Consider the following 22235-nt stretch of genomic DNA (forward strand, 5'->3'; position numbering starts at 1 on the left):
AATGAAATGAATCAAATGATGATTTGTAGATGTAGAAAACGAAGACAGAAAATGATATACATTTTAAAACAAGAATTGTGTGACAATCACTCACTAAAAATTACGCTAATAAATTGACGTAGTGGAATTGTTTGGATGCTCAAATTGGGTAAGATAGATATATAGTGCTCAATAATAAAATAGTAAGCTACGTTAAAACTTGTCTAGATTTCTTGTACTACTCTTTATTACTTATATTTAAGTTATTTTTGTTCCCATGTTAATGAATGAATACCTATGGTGACGCCACTGTTTTTTGGTAATCAAGCTGATGAGCGGAAGACACATAAATAAATGTACACGGTTGAGAACATAATAATCTTTCCATTATCTTTTTTTTTCCCCCTCTCTCAATATGAATATTTATCTTAGCTAGGTAGTAGGAGGGGATTGGGAGATGGTGGTGTGCGCAGTACCGTGCTGCGCACCTCCGAGCCATCGGATCTTGCATCCGATGGCTCAAGTCTCATCTCGGCAATGAACGGCTCTCAGCTCTCGATCATTAATTGTCGATATGAGATCTAAACTGTCGGATGCACGATCCGACAATTTAGAGATGCGCAGCACGGTATTGTGTACCTCACTCACTACACAGAAGCAACCCGAAGTTGAGTAGGAGGAGTATTTCTTTTTGAGTTGAGTTGAGTAGTAGTACAAATTAATGGAAAGTGTAGAGCAATCATGAATCACCACGCCCTATAGCATTGTTGTTTAACACCCATTTCCATCCATTTTCCAAACCAGCGCCCCCACCTCCCCTAGCAAAAATGTGGACGTCAAGTCAAGCTATCATCCAGACTAAAATACGTAATAAAGTAAAATGTGGACGAAATCGATCGGACCCAAGAGTGGGTGGGGGTGGGGGGGTTGGTGAATGCTATAGGGGATATGTTGATACTCAAACAGGAACAAACCTTACCAACCATCCCCAACTCAATCCCACTTTTCGGATTGGATTTAATTAATTCTTACTGTATTAAAGACATTCCGTATTATTCAACTTTTAGTTATCTTTCTTCTCAATTTTCGTCGTAATTTTTACATCATATCGTTCATTTTAACAAGAAGAATAAGAAAAACATAATCAGAGTTCAAAAAGTTTATATAAGACGAAGCTAAAGAATTAAGACACCTTTTTTCAATCTATTTCTTTCGTGACAGCCGATTACCCTGGCGTCGGTGGTTCCCTCCCATTTGTTTATCTTCCAGAGCAGAATCATTTGCAAACAAATTTGCTTCTTTTTCAATTAGGAAGATCGGTCTATTGTTTGCAGTACTAGCAAACCAGACGGAATTAAATTCAGCAAAAATATAATCATCTGTGCCGAAATTTGCAAAGGAAACACAAAAAAGATTATGGGGAGAAGGGAAAATAACTTAACACCCACAAGACTTTCTTGTTCTAATAAAATTGGACATTGAATCAATTCAGACACCTCAAGTTGGAAAGTTTTGCACGATAGTATTATTTCCAGTCTCGTCAAGATCTTAAAATAAAGATCCTTCCGAAAAGTTACACTTTGTATGTTTACATGAAGGAATCAATGAGCAAAAAACACAAGTTTAAAAAAGACAAAAGAAATGGGGAAAAGGAACAGTTCAGTTATGAATCAATCAAAACTACTCAAAGTACAACATGACTAGACCAGTATCAAGTACACAACAGACAGTCAATCATGGGCTTCGCCAAGAACCGCTGACACACTTTGGTGGTATACCTGCAACACAACATAACATGGTTATACGCCAACCTATTTGTCTTTGTGGCTCAAAGCCATTTTTAAAGGCTCACGAGAAATATGGACATACCACCACGTTACAGTTACAGGAACACCGCAGCAGCAGCAGCAGCAGCAAACTTTGATCCCACAACATATCCTTCAACCAAACATGTTTGCACCAAAGAAAACAATCACCGTGCAGTAAAAAAGCAGCAAATAACCAAATAACATTTTTCTCGGGCCAATATTCACGATGCTACATTAAAAACTGTGTGATGAACAAGCATATGCAAATTGCTTATTAGACTAGTAGTTTATCCTGTAAAGGTCTACTTCAAGTTTCTAATCTAATCATGTTAAAATGTATACAAGCATTTCCCTCTCTCCCGCCCATAAAGGGTGAAAGACCTACATTACTCCTATGAGAACAAGCTATCAACTTAAACAAAAGTCCAGTGGGTTAAGCTAAGGATAATGCACAGGATACAGTATCACTTTCATCTCTGCATAAAAGAAACTCGACACTTTGACCATAATTCCAAAGAGCACTGGACGAAAATGTAATTTCATCCAATAATAAGCCAAGGCTAGCACAGGACATCATACTGATGAGACTGGACCTACCAAACCACAACATCAGGAAGTACAGAACTCCCAATCTTCTTTTGACATGTCAAGAAATTCGACACCTCCATCTTCAAACATGACCTAGGAAAACAGTACATCACACAATCATTTAGACAGATCATCTGTCATAGACTCATAAAAAAAAAAAGTAGGAACTTTCCCTTACCATGTGCAATCTGGTATTCTTCTCAAAACGTTTGATGACTCCAAAGGACCTGGAAGTGTGAAACATACATAACAATTGAGCCCCCAAATAACGAATAAAATGGGCAATAAAATACAATGGGCGCAAAATACTGGTTTACCTTGTCCCAAAGTTTTTTTCTTTTTCTTCTTTGATTGCCACCTATTCTTATTTAACCAACTGGAATATTCTATTGGCTTTGGCCAATCATTCGGCTTCTAAGGTTGATCCTATAAGGCTCATTTTCTTCCCACCTTGATTTGTGGGAATCTTGTTGTGGATGGTGTGAACTTGTGACCTTAAGACTCCCTTTGTCCGTGCATTTAGTTCTGTATCTTGGCAACAATTTCATCAACCTTTCTCCCCAGACGTGAAAAGGCAAGGGTTCAAATGCAGAGGATAACAATGCTTTCATTTGCATTTAGATGGTTAACATTTTCCTTGTTCCTCTAGAAGTCTCTGTATCTTTCCAGTTATACATTCCTTCTCTAACTTAAATAGCATTCTGTGGTTTCTTACCATAATTTCGAAGAGAAAAGGAAACCAAAGAAAGTCAAAAACCGAGTGTATTAATACCACATAAGGAGCTTACTAACTCGAGTCATCGAATTCCTGCACAAGAATGAATTAAACAAACAGGGGCTTGTAGCCCGGTGGTATCTGTAGTTAGAAACTAACTACACATGTGTGAACATGCAAAAACATGTATCTGTAGATTACGGAATTCTTAATTACCTAGCAAGCAATACGTTTATAGGAACAAAATTAACATGCATTTACAGGCAAGATATCACATCCCATGAACAAAATCAACCAGTCATTCTTATATTTTAGTTTATCAAAAGACCAGGAAAAAGTATAATTGCCAAATTTTCCTATATAGAGGAGCAACAGGAAAAGGGACGAAAAGGATTAAGTACAGAAAGCCAAAAACTACAACTAGGAAGAAAAGATTGCAGGACATGTTGAGAAACACAGAAAGCCCTCCTCCTGTAAAAATAATGCAGCTTCCTTTTGGACTGATCTTAAACAGTCAATTTCAGGAGACAACTTCAGGCGCAATAAACTTTTGCAATATAAAAAGGGAACTTGCAAAAAAGAAGGGCATATGCATTTTGAAGTACCTCTTGTCTGTGGGGCGAACTAATCTAATCACTTCACCAATGCAATTGCGAGCGTATCTCCTCTGAGTAGGATCATATTTCGAAGTTCCTAAGCAGGAAAATGAAGGAGCGACATCAAGCTGGAGAATATTGGTTAAAATATAGGCTCAAATATAAGCAAGTATAAAAAACATAACAATTACACAACTAGAGTTTGCTTACCTATATCCAAAATACCATCTTCAGCAACCTTTCAAAGCAATAATTCCACAAATTAATCCACAATAAGCAATTATTATGTAATAAACAAAGAAACGATAATTAAGCAAAAAGAAATTGGAATGGCTTCAGAATTATTAGGTGACAAAAATTAGATTAACCAACTACAATGTTTCAATGGTTTAGCATCAACTCAAGAATTTTGGCGCTGAATGAGCCATTGTTCTCCAGCTGTGGTTTGCCTGAGTTAAGATTAATAGACCAACTACCAACTCTGAACTCCCAAAAGATACATTCATATGAGACAAACAACAATCTTGTGAACTTGTCACTGAAAAACACATTCTTTCAATTGAATCAATGATTAAAAAAACCCCACAAAACAGACAGATGGGTATTCTTTTCCTCCAAATAGAAGATATGAAAGGGAAAGAAAGAGATAAGTAAGACTTCCAAGGCAAGTGCTTACCAATTCTCAAGTGCCTTAGAATCTATAGGAAGAAAAAACTACCTAAAGGCGCACCTTCATTCAACCCCAACTATTCATCTATTCAAAACAACTCTACACAAAATCAACACGACAAAAAGAGTTAATAGGCAACTGGTTACATCACTTGAACATCCAACACAGAACACTAGAAACAGTTATGATCTCACTAATGCTTGATGTTTCACCCAGCACCTTTTCTTCAGCTTCCAAAGTCCATAGAAGTGTCTTCCATTGGAAATTTTTTTATAAGAATCTGATTAACCTTTTATTCTTTCTTTGCATAATCCGTTCCATCTTAGAGATTTACATGCCTCGCTGGAGAGCATCAGCTTCATCAGAATGATACATCCTTATGGACCATCGTAACATATCGCAGATTTTTAAGTAATCATTTAGAAAACTCCAGCCATCTTTTTTCCCAGACTACTTTCTCATTTCTTGTCAACTCCACAAAGCTAATTTCAGCATAGTCCAGAGCTTACTTCACATAATTTGGTCAACCTATCAGAACTCAATTAATTTTATACTATATTGCATTTTATATCAAAAACTTTTGATAATGGATCGAGGATGCCAAGATCTCACGTATTAGCACTATGAGAATGTTACCAGTCAGCCTTGAATTCTAGTATATGCAGTTCAAGTAAGCACAACAAAGCCTCACCCACATTACCAAAATTAATATACTCCATTTCCTTCCCCATTCCTTATGACTATGAGACCCTTAAGAAATATTCCAAGACTACTGAATCATGAGTTCAGAAGTCTCTACACATATTCATCTCCTGTCAATTTACCACTATATCCCACTCATAAATGGGAGTATCCTGAGTTTCCACTCCTAAACTGGCCAAAATGTTTAAAGCATATGCAATTACATGTTTAGTTTGAAAAATAAGACAATTTTGCAATGAATGGCCAATGTTGAAAGAAACAACGATTGAGGTCAAAATTAAACTCAAACTCGATATATTGTAAGACGGTGATTTGTGTGCAACTGTGTAAGCCTACGTCCAAATGCCTGACTCAGTATTGTTGCATCATATTCATGTCCCGCTGGGCCAACATGGCAATATCTATTTTTCAAGGTTTGGAACATAGATCTCACTAATACCCTAGCGAATTAGGTTTGGACCACGTGCTCCGCAATATGATAACGTGTGTTCCATAAAGGTGGGTTAAGCAATGGTAAGCAATCCCAAAGTTTTACCAATTCTATCGAAACTTAAATACTGTAGGGGGGAAACTCTAGTGTATAGGATGCTTTTCTCTTAAAATAAGCATAATCTCAAATAGGAACCTATAAAAGCCTACCAGAACCGTAACATAAATCAGGGCATTTACCGTACCACATTCCCTTCCCCGTTCCTTGTATCAGAACAATCTTTGTTCCAGGTAACATAGTGCGAAACTAAGAAGAAAAAATACTTCATTGGAGGAGGTAGTCATCCCAAACACTCTGAAAAAGCAAGTGCGTTGAACACTTCTTTAACGTGTCTTAATCAAAACCTAAATGGCCAATATCAGATGGAATGAAACTTTTCACTTGTGCTTTTTTGAAGCACAACATATACACTTTGAAATTACAACAACACACCTATAGGATGAATAACCGTGAATGATTTATAAGATGAATAAACCTCATGTATTACGATGTTTGGATATTGTTCTGCATCCTTTCCAATAGGAGAGTGAATCATGTCGATAATTAAGTGCAACGACTTGTTATTTATATTCGCTGTTATGTTGCATACTTTTCCACTAATTTTGGATCAATCCTATATGTAACACAGATATTGGAGCTATGAAAATAAAAACTTTCAAAATGTCTCGAGTGTGCCATGTCCCGAATGTTCTCTAAAGTCCATTTTTGGCCTCTCCTCTCCGGTCATGGTCTGTGTTGTGTGTCCAAGTCTGTACTACTTTAGCTTCCCACTTTCAAGGAACATGAGCAAGAATGATGAGTTTACAGAATAAAAACAAAAATGTACTCTCTCATAATATGGTCTACGTCAAAAAAAAAAGTTGAATAACATGTCCCTCAATGACAGTAGTCAAGAACCATCATTTCCAGTTGCCCTATCTACGGAACGTTTCTAATTCCATAAAATCAAACCGCACAACAGAATAGATGGAAACCCTTGGAATCTACTTCTATAAATCACTAGCATCGGTAAATTAGATAAGAAATACAAACTGAAAGAAGTCATCAAATGCCATGAGTCATACTCATCAATATTATTCAAAAGGCAGCAATACATACATCATTAATCAAAAGGCAGCAATACATACATCTTTTCTGGATAGAATTGCTTTCACTTTGGGAGACAATGCAGCCACTTGACATGCAACAATTTTCAATGCAGCATCTGAGGAAAGCACCTTAGGCTTGCTAGGCTTAACCCCCAGCTTTTGCCTGCAACCTAAAGCACCACAGTGGCAATCTTGATCTGCACCAAATTGGACAAACCTGCCAAATTTATTAAATTGGCATCAGCAGATACAGGACATAAAAGAAATATACCAGTGATAGGCAACATGTCCTAACATGTGCACAAAACTGGAAAACGCACGAGCTTACCAGAAAAAAGAAAAAAGAAGAGAAGCATGTACACATCATCTGATGCATGCATGAAGAGAAAGAAGCTCATACTGATAATCATAGGTTAGATGCTCGCCCTTTTTTATGTCCCGGGTAGCAAAAATGCCAATCCTTGTTTCACCTTCAATTATCCTGACAGATAAGTTGGTATAAGGCCACGATAACAACTATTACAATATGAATCAGCAACAAGGAACGGTAGAGACCATTTCTGCATCTCAGTGTTTGGACAGCAACTATGATTTATATATCTTGATTTGTTTCCTTTGTATGTGGCATCAATCACCATGTCCCGATTTATTTCACATAAGTAAAAATTTGTTTCCCCACGGTGTTTCATTTTCCAAAGCCTTTCCTCGCATGTTTTGTCGTCAATAACTGCATTGGTGAAACACAGTTCTTCATGAAAGAGTCTATCAAGTGAAGAGCATTATTATAATGAAAAGTACAAGCAATACCGACAAAGCACAAAAGATTATGACCTTCTCCCACATATTCAATGACAAACTCTCCTTGCTTAATATCTTCGTCCGCCACAATCCCTGATCCACATTTCTCGGTCTACAATCAACACCTCAACATCACATTTAACCAGATATTTATACCCGTAAAGAACCATAAAAAAAACATATATGCCTGATAACATTTATAACATTATTCTACACTGAAGTGCATCAATGAAAATGGACAGCAATAATTATAGGTAGACCCGTCTGGGAAAACAACTTGAGCATTACAGAGAGAGCCGAACATTTCACCAAAACTTGAGTTTGTTGATAATCTTCTCAATCGAGCGCTAATACAATTTCTTGTAAGAAACTAAGTGTGAAAACCGATTGAATTTGCAAAACTAGAAAATGGACTTCGCGATACTTCTCAAAAAGGGAAACAAAGAAAAATCCAGTGGAGTATGACGAGAAATACAAGTACAATACAGATTGCCAAGATAAGTTTGAAAGTGGCAGCGGCAGTCTCCTGAATCCATCACCTAGAAGCTAGGAAGCACGAACACATTTATCAGCCTCACGAATCCGTGTCTGACACATGTTGTCATTGACAAAATACTGACACCCTCCAGACACGTGCCGGGACATGCCTAAATACATGTCCAGTTTTTTATGATAGTTCTTTTACTCAGACACATTGTGGACACTCTTGGAAAATACTAAGCACATATTAAGAGGTTAAAATGCAATTTTCAAACTCAGTGCAGAACGAAAATTTCCGTAGATGTACAGACCATGTAGACTCATGTAGGGACCTTTGATTTGTATCTTCCAAGTATTAATCTTAACTCGGCAGAGACAATATTCATACCTTTAACAGGAATTATTAAGATACATCCACAGTGTAACTACATATTATACTCGACGAGTCCCAACATATCCAGTGTCCTAATTTTTGAAGAAATAATGTGTCCACGTGTTCGTGTCATGCTTGTATCCGTTGTCCGTGTCCATATCCGTTCTTCTTAGCCTAGAAGTAGTTTACGATTAAGGAGAAGGATTATGCAGAAATAATGTTATATGGTAAGATGGTAAACTGCTTCCTAATGGCGAAGAATTGTCCAAGGTAATGGGAAGCTCTATAAAACAGAAGTTTGTGCTTCCTAGATCAAAAGGTGGGACAATAATAGAAATATTACAGGAGTGCTTGTAGAAACAAGGACGTTCAGATGGGCTCACAATTTTACATCTCTATTATGTTGTCTGACATGCCTAATCATCTATGTTACATCCACATCATGTACTTGAGCAAAGATTATAACTTCACTAATCTCATCTTTTATCTAAAGCCGCACCGGAATGGCTATTGAGAGGCATCCACACACATCAGCTAGTAGCCTAGTACTACAATAATAGAGCATACATAATACCTTCACTAATTTCATCTTTTTCGGAAGCCTGCAATGGAATGGTTTATTGAGACATGAACTCCCACATTTACAGCCCGATGAGCAGGTTGATAGCAGCATGCTGGAGAAAACACAACAATTGAAAAGTGGGATCACATATTTTGTTTGCCGTAAAGCACAGCAGTAATGTGAAGGGCATAGATTACGACGATAAGATAAATACTATCGTTAATCTTTTACCATTGTACAAGAGCTGGAAATAACTGTTAAGAAACAAATGATGTCATATATATAGCCTTTTGGATCTGGTGTATAAGTTGGATCCCGAAATCCAACTACAAACCATATGGGAGTAAACCTCATAACATTATCTCAACATGCCAACATTTGCCCACATTTCTTCTGGGTCGGCAACAATAGCTTGGTCAAAGATGAAAATTGAGTACACAAGGAAAACATATAAATTGGATCATTAATTTTCTTGTGAAAGAAAGACTTCCAAGAGGAAAACACCACTGGATGAATAGCCCACGGGCTACTATGAACAATCCACGCCTCAAAGAAACAGAGTTAAGGATACTTAACAAACAAAGCTAGTTATTAGCATCGTAGTCATAAGGTCTCTAAATGAAATAATTCTAAGACATAGGCGCCTCATGAGATCAAGCAATGGAATATAAGCATGGAATCAAAAGACTAATCCCCCATCCAAACATCCTCCCATGACCAAATAGTCCAGCCATCTCCAAAATGGAATCATTGATTTTTTGGAAATGAGCAAGACCTTGAGGCAGGCATTTCCATGGAGGTACAAATAAACTACATCATGATTAACCTACAAAGCACCGACACTCCTAGAGATCCCCCTATCAATGTTGGACACTCTGGGGACACGTATGTCCATTGAATATTAATTTCTTTAATGGTAAGGGACACAAAGGAGGGCACAGCAAGGTGATTTTAAAATTTTTAAAGCTTTTCAGGGGCAAAAAAATTTAACTTATAAAGTATTGGCTAAGTGTGGCAAGGGGGATTAATGATAAATTAGAAATTTGGAGAGAAGCACTGGATTTCAAAGGATTTAGGATAAGTAGGAGTAAAACTATAAGATTAGCGACAATAGAAGTGAGGATTCAGGATCAGGAGATAACAAAAAGTGAGCATTTTAGGTATTTAGGCTCAATTTTTAGCAAGGATGGTGAGATTACGGACGATGTAACCCCTAGGATCCATGTTGGGTGGCTCAAGCGGAGAACCGCTTTTGGCGTATTGTGTGATCGAAGGATGCCTAACATATTGGAAGGGAAATTTTACGGAACTACTACCCGACCAGCTTATGCATACGGGACGGAATATTGCCCTATCAAGAAGCAACAAGTGAGTAAGATGAGTGTAGCTGAAATGAGAATGTTGAGGTGATGTGTGGTAAGACTAGGAGTGATAGAATTAGAAACGAAACTATTCATGAGACGGTAGGAGTTGTACCTATACAGGATAAGTGGAGAGAAAATAGATTAAGGTGATTTGGACATATTTACCGTAGACCTGCAGACGCAATAGTCAAGATGAGTGACATGATAGTAGATTAGTAGTGGATAGTCGGGCTAGGAGAAGACCTAAACTGACTTTGGATACTATGATACGGAAGGACTTGGGCCTAAGTGAAGACGTAGCTCTAGACAGAGCTCAATAAAAAAACAGGATTTATGTAGCCGACCTAATTGATTGGGACACAAGCCTCGGTTCGGTTTGGTTAGTATTGGCTAAGTGTAGAGTAAAACAGGTGTATGTATATAGGCCTATACCACCAGTCCATAATGCATTTGATAGGAGTCCAAACCTAAATATTTAGTCATTACAATGTAGGTTTGCTTGCTAAAAAAAATTTAAGAAATGATTGTCGTGACCCCTGCCGTGTGCTTGTGCCCCGCCATGTCTGTATATGTATCTGTGCTAGATAGAAATTAACCATTAGAATGGAAGTTATGGAACCCATAGTTGCTCACTTGCTCTTGGAAACAAAATGCTACAAAATGATTCACTACGCAAGGAATTCAAAACCAGTTGGCTAACAATGCCTCATTTAAAGCTACAATTTTGAAATGGTATCCCAACTAACAAAGCGGTCTTCTTCCCTCATCAGTACCATGTAGCAAAATCACTCATAAATTTTGAATCCAGTTAGCCAAGCTCAACGGATCTCCAAATAGGCATAATTAGTAAAGGAAGAGGAACATTGAAAAAAATATGATTAAACCAACGTCAATCTCACTCACCTTAAAATTCATGCCCTTTTCCACCCTCCAATTTTTCCCACTCTTCTAACTCCAACACTTAGATTGCCTTCCATAGGTAACTCTAGGGGTGATAAACTATCCAAACGAGCCAAGCAAGTAGTTGATCAAGTTTGCTTTGATAACTTAATGAGGTTCAAAAATATGTTTGAGCTTAACTTGTTTTTGAGATGAGCCGATTTCAAACGAGCTTTAATCAAGCCAAACATGAGCCAATCTCAAGTAGCTTGAATTTTTTATACATAATAAGCCGAACGAGCCGAATAGTAGCTTGTTCAAGCTTGGCTTGAAATCTTAACGAGCTTTATAAAAATGCTCAAGCTTGGTTTGTTTGTTTATGTAACAAACTAATCTTGAACAACTTTTAACGAACGAACACAAGCTCAGACTCAAGTAGCTTGGTTCGTTTAGCAGCCCTAGATAACTCAAATTATTCCGACCAAACAGGTAACCTAATTACTTAAAGGACCAAGACTCAAGGTCGAAACCTAAAAACCTAAAATGCCAGAAAAATCAAATCTTGAGCATAGATGTGTTAGACAGCTTGATATACAATATTGGGCCTATACAATATTGGGCCCATTTTTAACAGCTTAAGCTTTTGAGACAATTGGTAACCAAACAAAATATCAATGCTGGTTTCTCAGAGGTCATGGATCCGGTTCTCTCCATTAGCATTCGTCCCCCATTATGCATTATTATTCTCCCCTTTGCATTCTGTTTCGCTCTTTGTCAGGATGTCTGCATATTCATGTGCAAGACGGGATTGCACGTGAGGGAGGGTAATCGATAGCTTGATATATATTGTTAGGCCTATTTCGAAACAACTTAAGTTTTGGGGACAATTGGTAACTTATCAAGATGTACCCATAATATATGCTAGGCTTCAGTGAGCAGATTCTTGCTAGATCTATTTGTCGCACTAAGAAGCTGTATCTACACCCAGTGATTTAAAAAGCGCGCGCTATAGCGCGAAGCGCAGCGCAGCGCAAGGAGCGCGCTTCGAGAATGTGGGCTATAGCGCAGGACCCAAAGGCACACGAAAGGCGCTGAAGCGCACACTATAGCGCGAGGCACTAAGGCGCGCGCTTTTTGTTTTGAACTAAAAAACGATCTCACAAAGATGCGATGCACTGAATAATTTATACCTTTAAAGTCGTTCTCAACCCTATTCTTCAAATCAAGGCCATCGAGCAGCCTCTTCTTCAGCCGATTGAGACCAGGACGCTTCTTCAGTTCTTCTTCTCCCTCTGATCGTCGTCAGTTGACTCTGTCCAGCCTCCAAGTAACTTCTTCTTCTTCTTCCTCCTCCTCCTCCTCCTCCTCCAGTCCTCCTCCTCTCACCATCTCTTCTTCTTCCTCCTTTCTTCTTCTTCTTCCTCCTTTCTTCTTCTTCTACCGTCTCTATTCTTCTTTTTCTTCTTCTTCCACCACCGACGGACCGACGACCCACCTGTTTTTTTTTCCAGGCACGGACCTACCCACCCACCTTTTTTTTTTTTTTTTTTCCAGTCACGGACATATCCACCTTTTTTTTTTTTTCCAGTCACTGATTCTTCTTCCACCACCGACGGACGTCACGGAAAGGAAGGCAAAAGTGATTATTTGCTCAGTAATAGGGTTTCTAGGGCTTCTATCTGCTGCCTTGGGTTTTGCTGCCGAGGCTAGGAGGATAAAGGTAATTAATTACCCATTTACTCGTACTCATCAGGGAAGCGATTGAAGTGGAAATAAATATTGTTGGCAGTCTTTGTTCAGTTTGTTCACTTTGTTGAATTTATTTGTACTTGTTAATTGTAGATGACATCTGGAAATTCTAGTAAAAAGGACCCTGGTTGGAAGTATTGCGAAAAGGTTGATCCACACAATAATACCAAGTTGAAATGTATTTTTTGTAACGAAGTGAAAAATGGAGGTGTGTCAAGAATCAAGCAACACCTTGGGAGCTAAAAGGAATACGGCGGCATGTCGCCGATGCCCACCTGAGGTTAGAGAGGAGATGAGGGAGTTTATACATAAAAGGGATGAAGCAAAGAGTCAAATTAAGTCTATACCAGATTTTAATGATGCAATGAATGATGATGATTATGACCTGGACCTGGACGATGATATTATTGAATCCAATCCCCGTTCTAAGAAATCATCTACTCACAAAAGCACAACCTCCGCATCTATTCATTCTAAGCCTAAAAAACCAAGAACCATAGGGCCTCTCGACACTTACTACACTCCTGAACCAGAGGTGGTGGTAGAAAATAGAAAAGCCAGGGGCAAACGGCCAAAAATTGATGAGAATGAACCATATACGAAAATATTGAAAGACCGGGTTCATCAGGCTATTGCAAGGTGGATATATGATTGTGGGATATCTCTAAATGTTGTGAACAATGATAGTTTTGCGCCAATGATAGAGGCTATTGGGCAATACGATCCGGGATTGCCCCCACCAACTTATCATCAAGTGCGAGTTCCTCTTCTAAAAAAAGAGGTAGAACATGTTAACAAGTTGATGGAGGAGCACAAAAAAGACCAGGAACAATATGGGTGTACGCTAATGAGCGATGGGTGGACAGATAGGAAAAATAGAACATTGATGAATCTTTTGGTGAATTCACCAAGAGGGACCATGTTTCTTAAATCTAAGGATGCGTCTGGAATTGTAAAGGATGCAGAAATGATATATGAATTGCTTGATGGGTGGGTGGAGCATATTGGAGAAGCAAATGTGGTTCAAGTTGTTACGGATAGTGCCGCGGCAAATGTGGCGTCAGGTGAGAATTTTAATTTGCTATTTGGTTGTGTTACTTACTTGAAGTTATGAACAATTAAAAATCACTTATTATTCTAGACATCTAGTTCTAACTTCTAACACCACTTATTTATAACAATAACCAGGGAGGTTGTTGGAGGCAAAACGACCTCACTTGTTTTGGTCTCCGTGTGCTGCCCATTGCTTGGACTTGATGTTAGAAGACATTTTTCAGTTACCAAATTTGAAGACAACTTGGGAAAGGGCAATAATGATTCATGGTTATATTTATAATCGACCCTCTTTGTTGAATATGATGAGGCAATTTACCCAGAGGAAGGAGCTCGTTAAGCCAGCAAAAACTCAATTTGCAACCGCTTTTTTGACTTTGCAAAGGGTTTATGAACAAAAGGGAAACTTAAGGAAGATGTTTACTTCAGAGAAGTGGACCAATAGCAAATGGGCAAAAGAGCAAGGAGGAAAACATGTAGAAAAAGTCATGTTGATGGCCTCATTTTGGAGGAATGTGTTCCTTGCCCTCAAGTTTGCATCCCCACTTGTTAAGGTACTTAGATTGGTTGATGGAGAAGACAAGCCTCCAATGGGATACATTTATGAGGCTATGGATCGGGCTAAAGAAACTATTGCAAATTCCTTCAATCAAAATAAGGAGATGTATGATGAAGTCTTTAAGATAATCGACAAGAGGTGGGAATCCCAATTGCATCGGCCTTTGCATGCAGCTGGTGTTTACTTAAATCCTGAATGTTTTTACAAAGATCCAGAGGCTTGCAAAGTTCCAAAAGTCATTGGAGGCCTATACAAATGTATCACAAAGTTGATTCCCAATAATGATACACAAGACCTTGTTTGTGCCGACTTGATGAAGTATGAAAGAGCTGAAGGACTCTTCGGTAACCCAATGACAATAAGGCAAAGAAATACAAGGGCGCCAGGTATCACCATGTTAACCTTAATCTAGTAACTAATTTAAGTCCTAAGAGTTGCACTTTAAGAATGTTTTCCAATATCAATATGCTATGGTGTGCAGCTGACTGGTGGGCCTCTTTTGGTCATGACACTCTCGACTTGCAAAAATTTGCCGTCAAAGTTCTTAGCCTTACTTGTAGTTCCTCGAGATGCGAGTGTAATTGGAGTGTCTTTGAGCATGTGAGTATATGATAATCAAGTTCATTCATTGACTTCCTTTAGTTATGTATGATCATGAATTTAAGTCCCTTGTATAATTAATTGTTAATGCAGATTCACAAAAAAAAGGAATAGACTAGCTCAAAAGCTTCTCAATGATTTGGTATTTGTTAAGTACAATTGAGCATTGAGACGCCGATACCTCAAACGTGATCAAATTGATCCTATATCCTTGAAAGATATTGATGAGAGCAATGAATGGTTGGTTGGGAAGATGGAGGAAGAAGCTGTGTTTGAGGGTGATGATTTGAATTGGGATGATGTTGCTTTAGCTTCTGGAGCCGAAGAACCAAGGAAAACAACTAGAGCATGAATTTCAAAGTCAACAGACTCAACACCTATCGCGAAAATGGCAAAACCAACTCCAAAGGCTAAGGCTTCAAGAGGAAAGACATCTCTTATAGATGAGGTGATTGAAGAGGGAGAATGGGAGACGGATGATGAGGAGGAGGAAGATGTGGAAGGCATCAGATGATGATGATGAAATTGAGGATGAAGTTCTTGGTTCTGAGAATGATGATTAATGTCTATGCATGACTCTAGATTTTATTGCCTTTAATCCTTTTGTTATGTCTCTAAGGCTAAACATTATTATGTTAGCTTTTCATGGATGATATATTATGTTTTGTGTTTGGTACTTTCGTTTAACCATTGACATGTTATGATTTATGACATTTGAAAGTTTTACAAGTGTTTGTGTTGAAAACTTGTTCTAACAAAATTTGCCTCGTTGCGAAGGATTTTATTTTTTTTTGCGCTTCGCGTCAATAAAGCGCGCGCCGCGCCTTGCGCTAAAGCCCCAGGGGACTGTTGCACCTTTCGCCATTTAATACACCGTCTACACCACAGCGATTCAAGTCCAAGAAACTAACCAACAAATGCTACAAAAATCTTTTTTGAAGTCAAAGACTCAGAAACAGCAAAGAAATATGTTACAACCGTTTACTATCACATTCAAAGTTAATAAAGTCTGGTTAGTAAAACAACCATATCAAATGTCAATATCCTATTTTTACAATGTAATGGACTCTTATCAGCTACCATTAAAAATTAACTTAAATATATTGTCATTTACCCAATAATGATATCCATGCAGCCTATCTTCTGCGTGACAATCAAAATAAGAGAAACTTGTTCACAACATTGGGTGTGTGTGCGTGAGAGAGAGAGAGAACAATTCAGATTCCAGTAATTCATCACAAAGAAGTCATGTCGTAAAAATTAGGTAGGGAAATCGAGATTTACTAAATGCCTTACCCACAATGGCAATCTCTACCACATGCACCAGAAACTCCATTTGATGAGCTGCAGGAACAGAATATCCCATCATCCTCCAGACGCCTCTTAATCTTCTTAGTGAGATAGATGTCTAAAAGTGGTTAATCTTGACAAAAACACAACGAGATAAATATATAATGTATAATAAATATAGGAAGTATTCATATATATCTATATATAAATACACGGGCCGGTTCCACCCATACAGTTTTTAACACAATTTTTGACACTCCATCTCAGCCATATACATACATATATATATATATATATGGGACCAGTTACGCTAACACATAAAATGGCACTAATAAAATCGGAGCACCATGCTAATAATCAGAGCCGTTCCGTTTGTTTAAACATATTTTTAAGAGTTCCTGTAAAAAATCAACGCATGTGGATATCGGTAAGGGCTTGATTGGTTCATTCAAGATAAAGTAAAATTTGACACGAATAAACCAAATAAACCAACCAAGCCCTTACCAACATCCAAATGAGTTGATTTGAACTCTTAAAAACATGCTTTAAACAAATTGAAAGGCTCCAATCAATTGCGTGGAGTGGGACTCCAAAATGAGTTTCACACAATTTGAGTCATTTTATGAGTGCACGCGCCTCTGTGTGTGTGTGTGTGTGAGAGAGAGAGAGAGAGAGAGAGAGAGAGAGAGAGAGAGAGAACCAAATGATTCAAGAAACAGTGTTTTTTAAGCATGTAGTGCAACAAAAATACAGAAAAGGAGTAAGAAAATTACAGATGTGCTCTGTGCTCTTTCAGCACACAGAAACAGAGTCAGGAGAATGTCAGAAATGAAAAAAAATGAAGTTAGGCATATCCAATAATGAAGAATAAAAAACATAAGAGCCAAACAGACATAGAACAGAACAAAATACTCCTAAGAGGAAAAAAGGGAAACAGAGAGAGAGAGACAATAAAACTAAATGATTAATAGAACTATGTACTGTGGTCAAATGGATACTGCGCTTTATGGAGGTGTAGGAAGGCTGCCAATTATTAAATAACTCCGGAAGTGAAAACTCAATTGGATTTCCAATCTCCTTCAGCAATTTGTTGAAAGTGTTCCCAATTGCGCTGTGTTCACCCTTCTGATTAAGGAACAAAAATCATCAAGAGAGAGAGAGAGCAGTACAATTTGTTGACGTGAATCACATGATCAAAGTCCGAACCTCCTTCTCTAGAAAATAAAATATTAGTTATCAGCACAATAGGGATTGTGCTTTCGTGCGCGCAAGGGAGAATGAACATGCGTCCCGGGAGCAAATTCAGTAGGTTTCAGGTAAAAAGTCCAAACATAAGCTTAGTCGAAACCTTTTCAAGTAAAAAATGAGGTAAGCTTTGGAAAGGGTAAGCCTTTCGGCAGGCACATTTATGGTGATTACTGAAAAGTAGGGACTTCAAGGAAGCATGAGGAATTCAGTGTCTGAAAACAGTAATGTTCAAGCTCCACATTCACATTGAAACAATGATCATCATCATGTTATTTAACCACAGCAAAATCATGTCATAGTAAATACTGAACACATCCCTGAATGAAAATTGCTGACACCCCTCCATGGGATGAAGATATTAACAGTTTCTCTTTTTCACTACTGTATATTTTCATTTGCAACCTGTCTTCAGCCCTAACAACCCATCCACCCGCCCCCAAAAAAAAAAAAAACAATGAAAAAGAACAAAAACTCATCTCATCTACTTAAAACAAAACATGGGCCACATGGTTCAGATAGAATTAGAATTAGAATTACAACAAGTGATGCATGAAGACAATAAAGAATAAATCTCTTTTTGTTGCTAATCGAAGAGGGAAAAAATGTCAAAATAGAAAAGCAAAGACACAACCTTCTTCATTGAAGGCATTGCATTGTAAGCTTCACCGAAGTAAGCAGTACTTGCCTACACAAGCAACGAGAGGAAGTGAGTTCTCTTTACTACAAGTAAAGAATTTTAATGGAAAGGCGTCAACCAAGGAATAACTGACCAATTGCCGAAATGCCCCAAGACGAGAGAAGAACGGGGACGCGTTACGAAAATACTGAAAGATAGAATCAAAAAAAAAAAAAAACCTAGAGGGATCAGATTAATTTAATAATGAAGCAAAAAACGGCAAAACAAGATGAAACACTACCTCCAAATCTCGAAATGTGATTTTCTAGTAGGGGCTTCTGTAAGAATGATGGCTTCGATTGCCCAGTGCCCAGTGCTTGAATGAGTGCTTCTGAAAGGAAAGGAGTTTATGGCTGGGTAAAATGTTAGAGAGACGAAGTCAAGAGAGAGATCGAGAGAGACAGAGACATTTTGTGATCGAGAGGGAGAACGACGGGGCGAGATACCGAGAGGTACAGAAAAATAGGGCTGATCGGAGCGAGGGCCGCCGGTTTATGGTCGGGTTACCGTCGCCGGTGATGGAACGCGATGGGGGAACTGATGGAGAAGGGACAAGTCTCGGATGATGGGTTAGGAAAAAAACCCTAGAATGTGGGAACTGAGAACAGAACACTCTTTCAAAATTGGGTAAATTTCACTGGTTCCATGAGGTTTCCGACAACTGCATATACCTCCACTGAGGCTTCTTAAACTACACTTCCCACTCTCATTTTTGAACTATTCTACATATTCTCCCTTCCGTTAATTTACTCATTAACTGTGTTAAATTTTAGTTCCTAAGTGACATAACGGTCTAGCTAACCTCCGCCTACTAGGCGAATGATAATATGCCTATAATTCCAAGCAAGTTCAAATAACAATATATATCTCACGGATGTTAATACACTTTCATAAATATCAATACACATTTCTTGAATATCAATTCATTTTTTACCTATTATCCTACATCCTTTGGACAGAAGTTAAAATAATTCATGACATAAATGTCTTCAAAATATGTTAACTTGTTTCACTATTGTTTTTGTCATTTCCAATTTCAATTTCCTTAGTTGGCTAGTATTAACTACTAGTTTTCATTAATTGAATTATTGGTTCTTCTTTTTTTTTTTTAGTTACAAGAGACTTTTAAGTCCTCACGTCATTTTTTTTTTGATTATTTTATTCCTTGGTATTTATTTTACAAACTACTAGTAGTATTTATTTTCATTGACTTATTTTTTATTTTTTTTCATTCTCTAATTTTTTCCTTCACATCATGAACTTTTATGAAAATGCGGGAATGAAAAAGAAACAAAACGTATTGTAATTGAGTTTCAAAAATCAAATTACGTACTTTGAATATTAATCTATACCTTTTAAGAGATAAAAATGACTATGTACCACTGCTAATTTGTGAATAATAAAAGGATAGTGTTCGAGTCTTATTTCATGAAAAAAAAAATTCAAGAATTACTAGTTAACTAATGAACAAGTTTTTTTTTATATTGATTTTGGGGAGAGAAAAAAACGGAGAAGAAGGTGTAATGGGAATTCATATAATTAGAAATTATAGGAAGATAATGATAAAATGAGGGCATTGTAGTCATTTTTTGTCAAATTTAACACCATCCAAACATAAATTAACAGAAGGGAGAATTTGCATAGTAGTATTAAAAATAAGGGAGTACAATGTAATTTTAGAAACCTCAAAGAAAATCTATGCAGAAGGGGGTGACTATTCGCAACCCTCTATTTTTCGGGGGCGACTATTCACAGTTTCATATTTTCTCCCTTAGCCTACTACATTTCGGTAAATAGTTGTTGAAAATCATACATAACATTTTGGTAATTAGCTGTTGAAAACAAGATTATATTTCGGTAACTACATGTCGAAAATATGTTCAACATTCGATAAACAACTGCCGAACATACATTTTCTGTAAATAGCTGTTGAAAAAAATATTATATTTCTGTAATTGTATGCTGAAAATGTATCTCAATTTCGGTAACTAACTGTCGAATATAATTGAAAATTTTTAACGGGTTAAGGGAGAAAATACGGGGCTGCAAATAGCCGCCCCCCTATTTTCTCTCTTAGCCCGTTAAAAACCCGTTAAAAAATTTCAACAAATTACAACATAACCCCCAATGCAAAATGACCTACTGGACCTTATACATATACATAAAATGACCTACATGCCCTTATGACCAAAACCCTAAATTATCTTCTTCCCCATTTCCCTAACAATCAGTATTCAAGTTTCAAAAAAGCCACCAGGCGTGTTCTTCATCTCTTCTTCTCCTCTCTATCTTAAGCTCTCTATCTTGTTCATCTTCATCTTCTCTTTTCTCCTCTCTCTCTCAAATTTTCCAACGGGTGAGGAGCAAGAGCCAAATATTGTATCAATGGAAGGTTCAAGTCCTTCCATTGATACAATTTTTGACCCACTTGTATGTTTGGATTTTGAAATTGAAATTGAATCAAATTCTATTGGCAACTATATGATGGCAGAGGAGAAGAAAGATACTGTGATGGACATTGTATCTTGGAAGCCGCGTGAGGAGGTAAGTTTCCCGTTTGTTTGTGGAAGAGGTAAAATACTGTGATGGCCTCTACTTTGTTGTTGTTGTCCATCTGATTTACAAAATTTTAACCCAGTTTTTCGGTGTTTAGGGTTCGAATAAAAGTAAGTAATTTTGGTAGCTAACCACTGTAAAATACTATCATACTCGACAGTTAGTTACCGAAATTGAGATACATTTTCAGCATCAAATTACCGAAATATATGTATCTTGTTTTTGTTATACTGAAGTTCGGCAGTTAATTACCGATATGTGTATGCGTTTTCGACATGTAGTTACCAAAATATAATCTTGTTTTCAATAGCTATTTACCGAAATGTATGTATGATTTTCGTATATAGTATAGTTCGGCAGTTGTTTACCGAAGTTTGAACATATTTTCGACATATAGTTACTGAAATATAATTTTATTTTCAACAGTTATTTATCGAAATGTATGTATGATTTTCGTATATAGTGTTCGGCAGTTGGTTACCGAATTTTATACATATTTTCGACATGTTCTTACTGAAAGTGATACTTATTTGCAACAGTTATATACCGAATTCTATGTATATTTTCGATATTCACTTACCGAAACAGATCTAGAGAATTAGAAAACTTATTTTAATGGGCTTTTGAATTTTTGATACTTTCTTTAGGGTGATACTTCAACGCACGACAGCCACAAAAGTCCAGTGGCCCTCTAGCAAATAAATCTCAAAGAGACAAAAGAAAAGCTACAAAGTAAGAGCATATCACTGGTTTATAATTGCACAAAAAGAACAATTTTTTTTGTAGACATCAATCTTCTAAAATGTTCAAAGAAAAGGATGTTGACATCAACCTTCAGTATTTATTCAAACATATAACTTAGCATTTATAATAATTTTTTTTCTTCAAGGTTGTGGGTGAGGAGGGATTTGAACCCATGACACTGTGGTTTGTAGCCACATGCTCTAATCCTCAAAGCTACTAGCCCAACCTCATCTCACTCAATATGTTCGTGGAAGTAGACCTAAAAGAGAAACATTCTTATTTTAAACTATAACTGTATATAATATGAACGCTTCTACAAGCACTCCCAACCCTAAGACTCTTTTATGTGCCCCTCGCTACTCCACCCTGCTCCCACTTGTGCAATCAAACTTCGGTGTGCTACAACTTAAAGATGTTCTCTTTACAGAATTGTCATGACCCAAATCAAGCGGATTTGAAAATCGTGACCGGCTAGTGAGTTTATCTCACCAAAGGCCTCTATTTTTTTTTTTTTACAAATAGAAATAAACTTAACATTTACGGAAGCTATTTTTAATAATAATAAAAACTACTGGATTAATTCATTGCCAACAGAAACATGGCTACATCCTCCCTTATCCGGTACATATCCATGATTTAAGCTTAATAGTACTTATATTTGGCCCATC

At 37.3% G+C, this 22235-nt stretch overlaps 2 protein-coding genes across 5 annotated transcripts; one reads left to right on the forward strand and one right to left on the reverse strand.

Moving 5' to 3' along the window:
• Positions 1-1481: 1481 nt before the first annotated feature.
• LOC131301786 (histone-lysine N-methyltransferase ASHH3) lies at positions 1482-18905 on the reverse strand. 4 transcript variants are annotated; one of them, XR_009191430.1, is made up of 16 exons: positions 18509-18905; positions 18362-18415; positions 18223-18276; positions 17342-17468; positions 16350-16461; positions 8862-8961; positions 7468-7546; positions 7192-7363; positions 7037-7117; positions 6676-6853; positions 3897-3924; positions 3696-3783; positions 2554-2602; positions 2385-2468; positions 1855-1917; positions 1482-1757 (listed from the first exon to the last, which is right to left on the reverse strand). XR_009191430.1 is itself a non-coding variant. In XM_058328219.1 (14 exons), the coding sequence occupies exons 3-14, from the start codon at positions 18238-18240 to the stop codon at positions 2397-2399; spliced, it is 1104 nt and encodes a 367-aa protein (XP_058184202.1). In that variant the 5' UTR covers positions 18241-18276; positions 18362-18415; positions 18509-18905; the 3' UTR covers positions 1958-2396. The 4 variants fall into 4 exon arrangements, 1 of the variants encoding a protein (XP_058184202.1); XR_009191429.1 differs by having other exon boundaries at positions 1849-1917; XM_058328219.1 differs by lacking the exons at positions 1482-1757; positions 1855-1917 and having other exon boundaries at positions 1958-2468.
• On the forward strand, positions 8884-16339 carry LOC131301785 (uncharacterized). The gene is made up of 2 exons (XM_058328218.1): positions 8884-13905; positions 14030-16339. Exons 1-2 carry the CDS (start codon positions 13044-13046, stop codon positions 14863-14865), a joined length of 1698 nt encoding a protein of 565 aa, XP_058184201.1. The 5' UTR covers positions 8884-13043; the 3' UTR covers positions 14866-16339.
• Positions 18906-22235: the final 3330 nt, after the last annotated feature.

The sequence above is a fragment of the Rhododendron vialii genome, chromosome 9a, assembly GCF_030253575.1.
Source record: "Rhododendron vialii isolate Sample 1 chromosome 9a, ASM3025357v1".
NCBI lineage: Eukaryota > Viridiplantae > Streptophyta > Magnoliopsida > Ericales > Ericaceae > Rhododendron > Rhododendron vialii.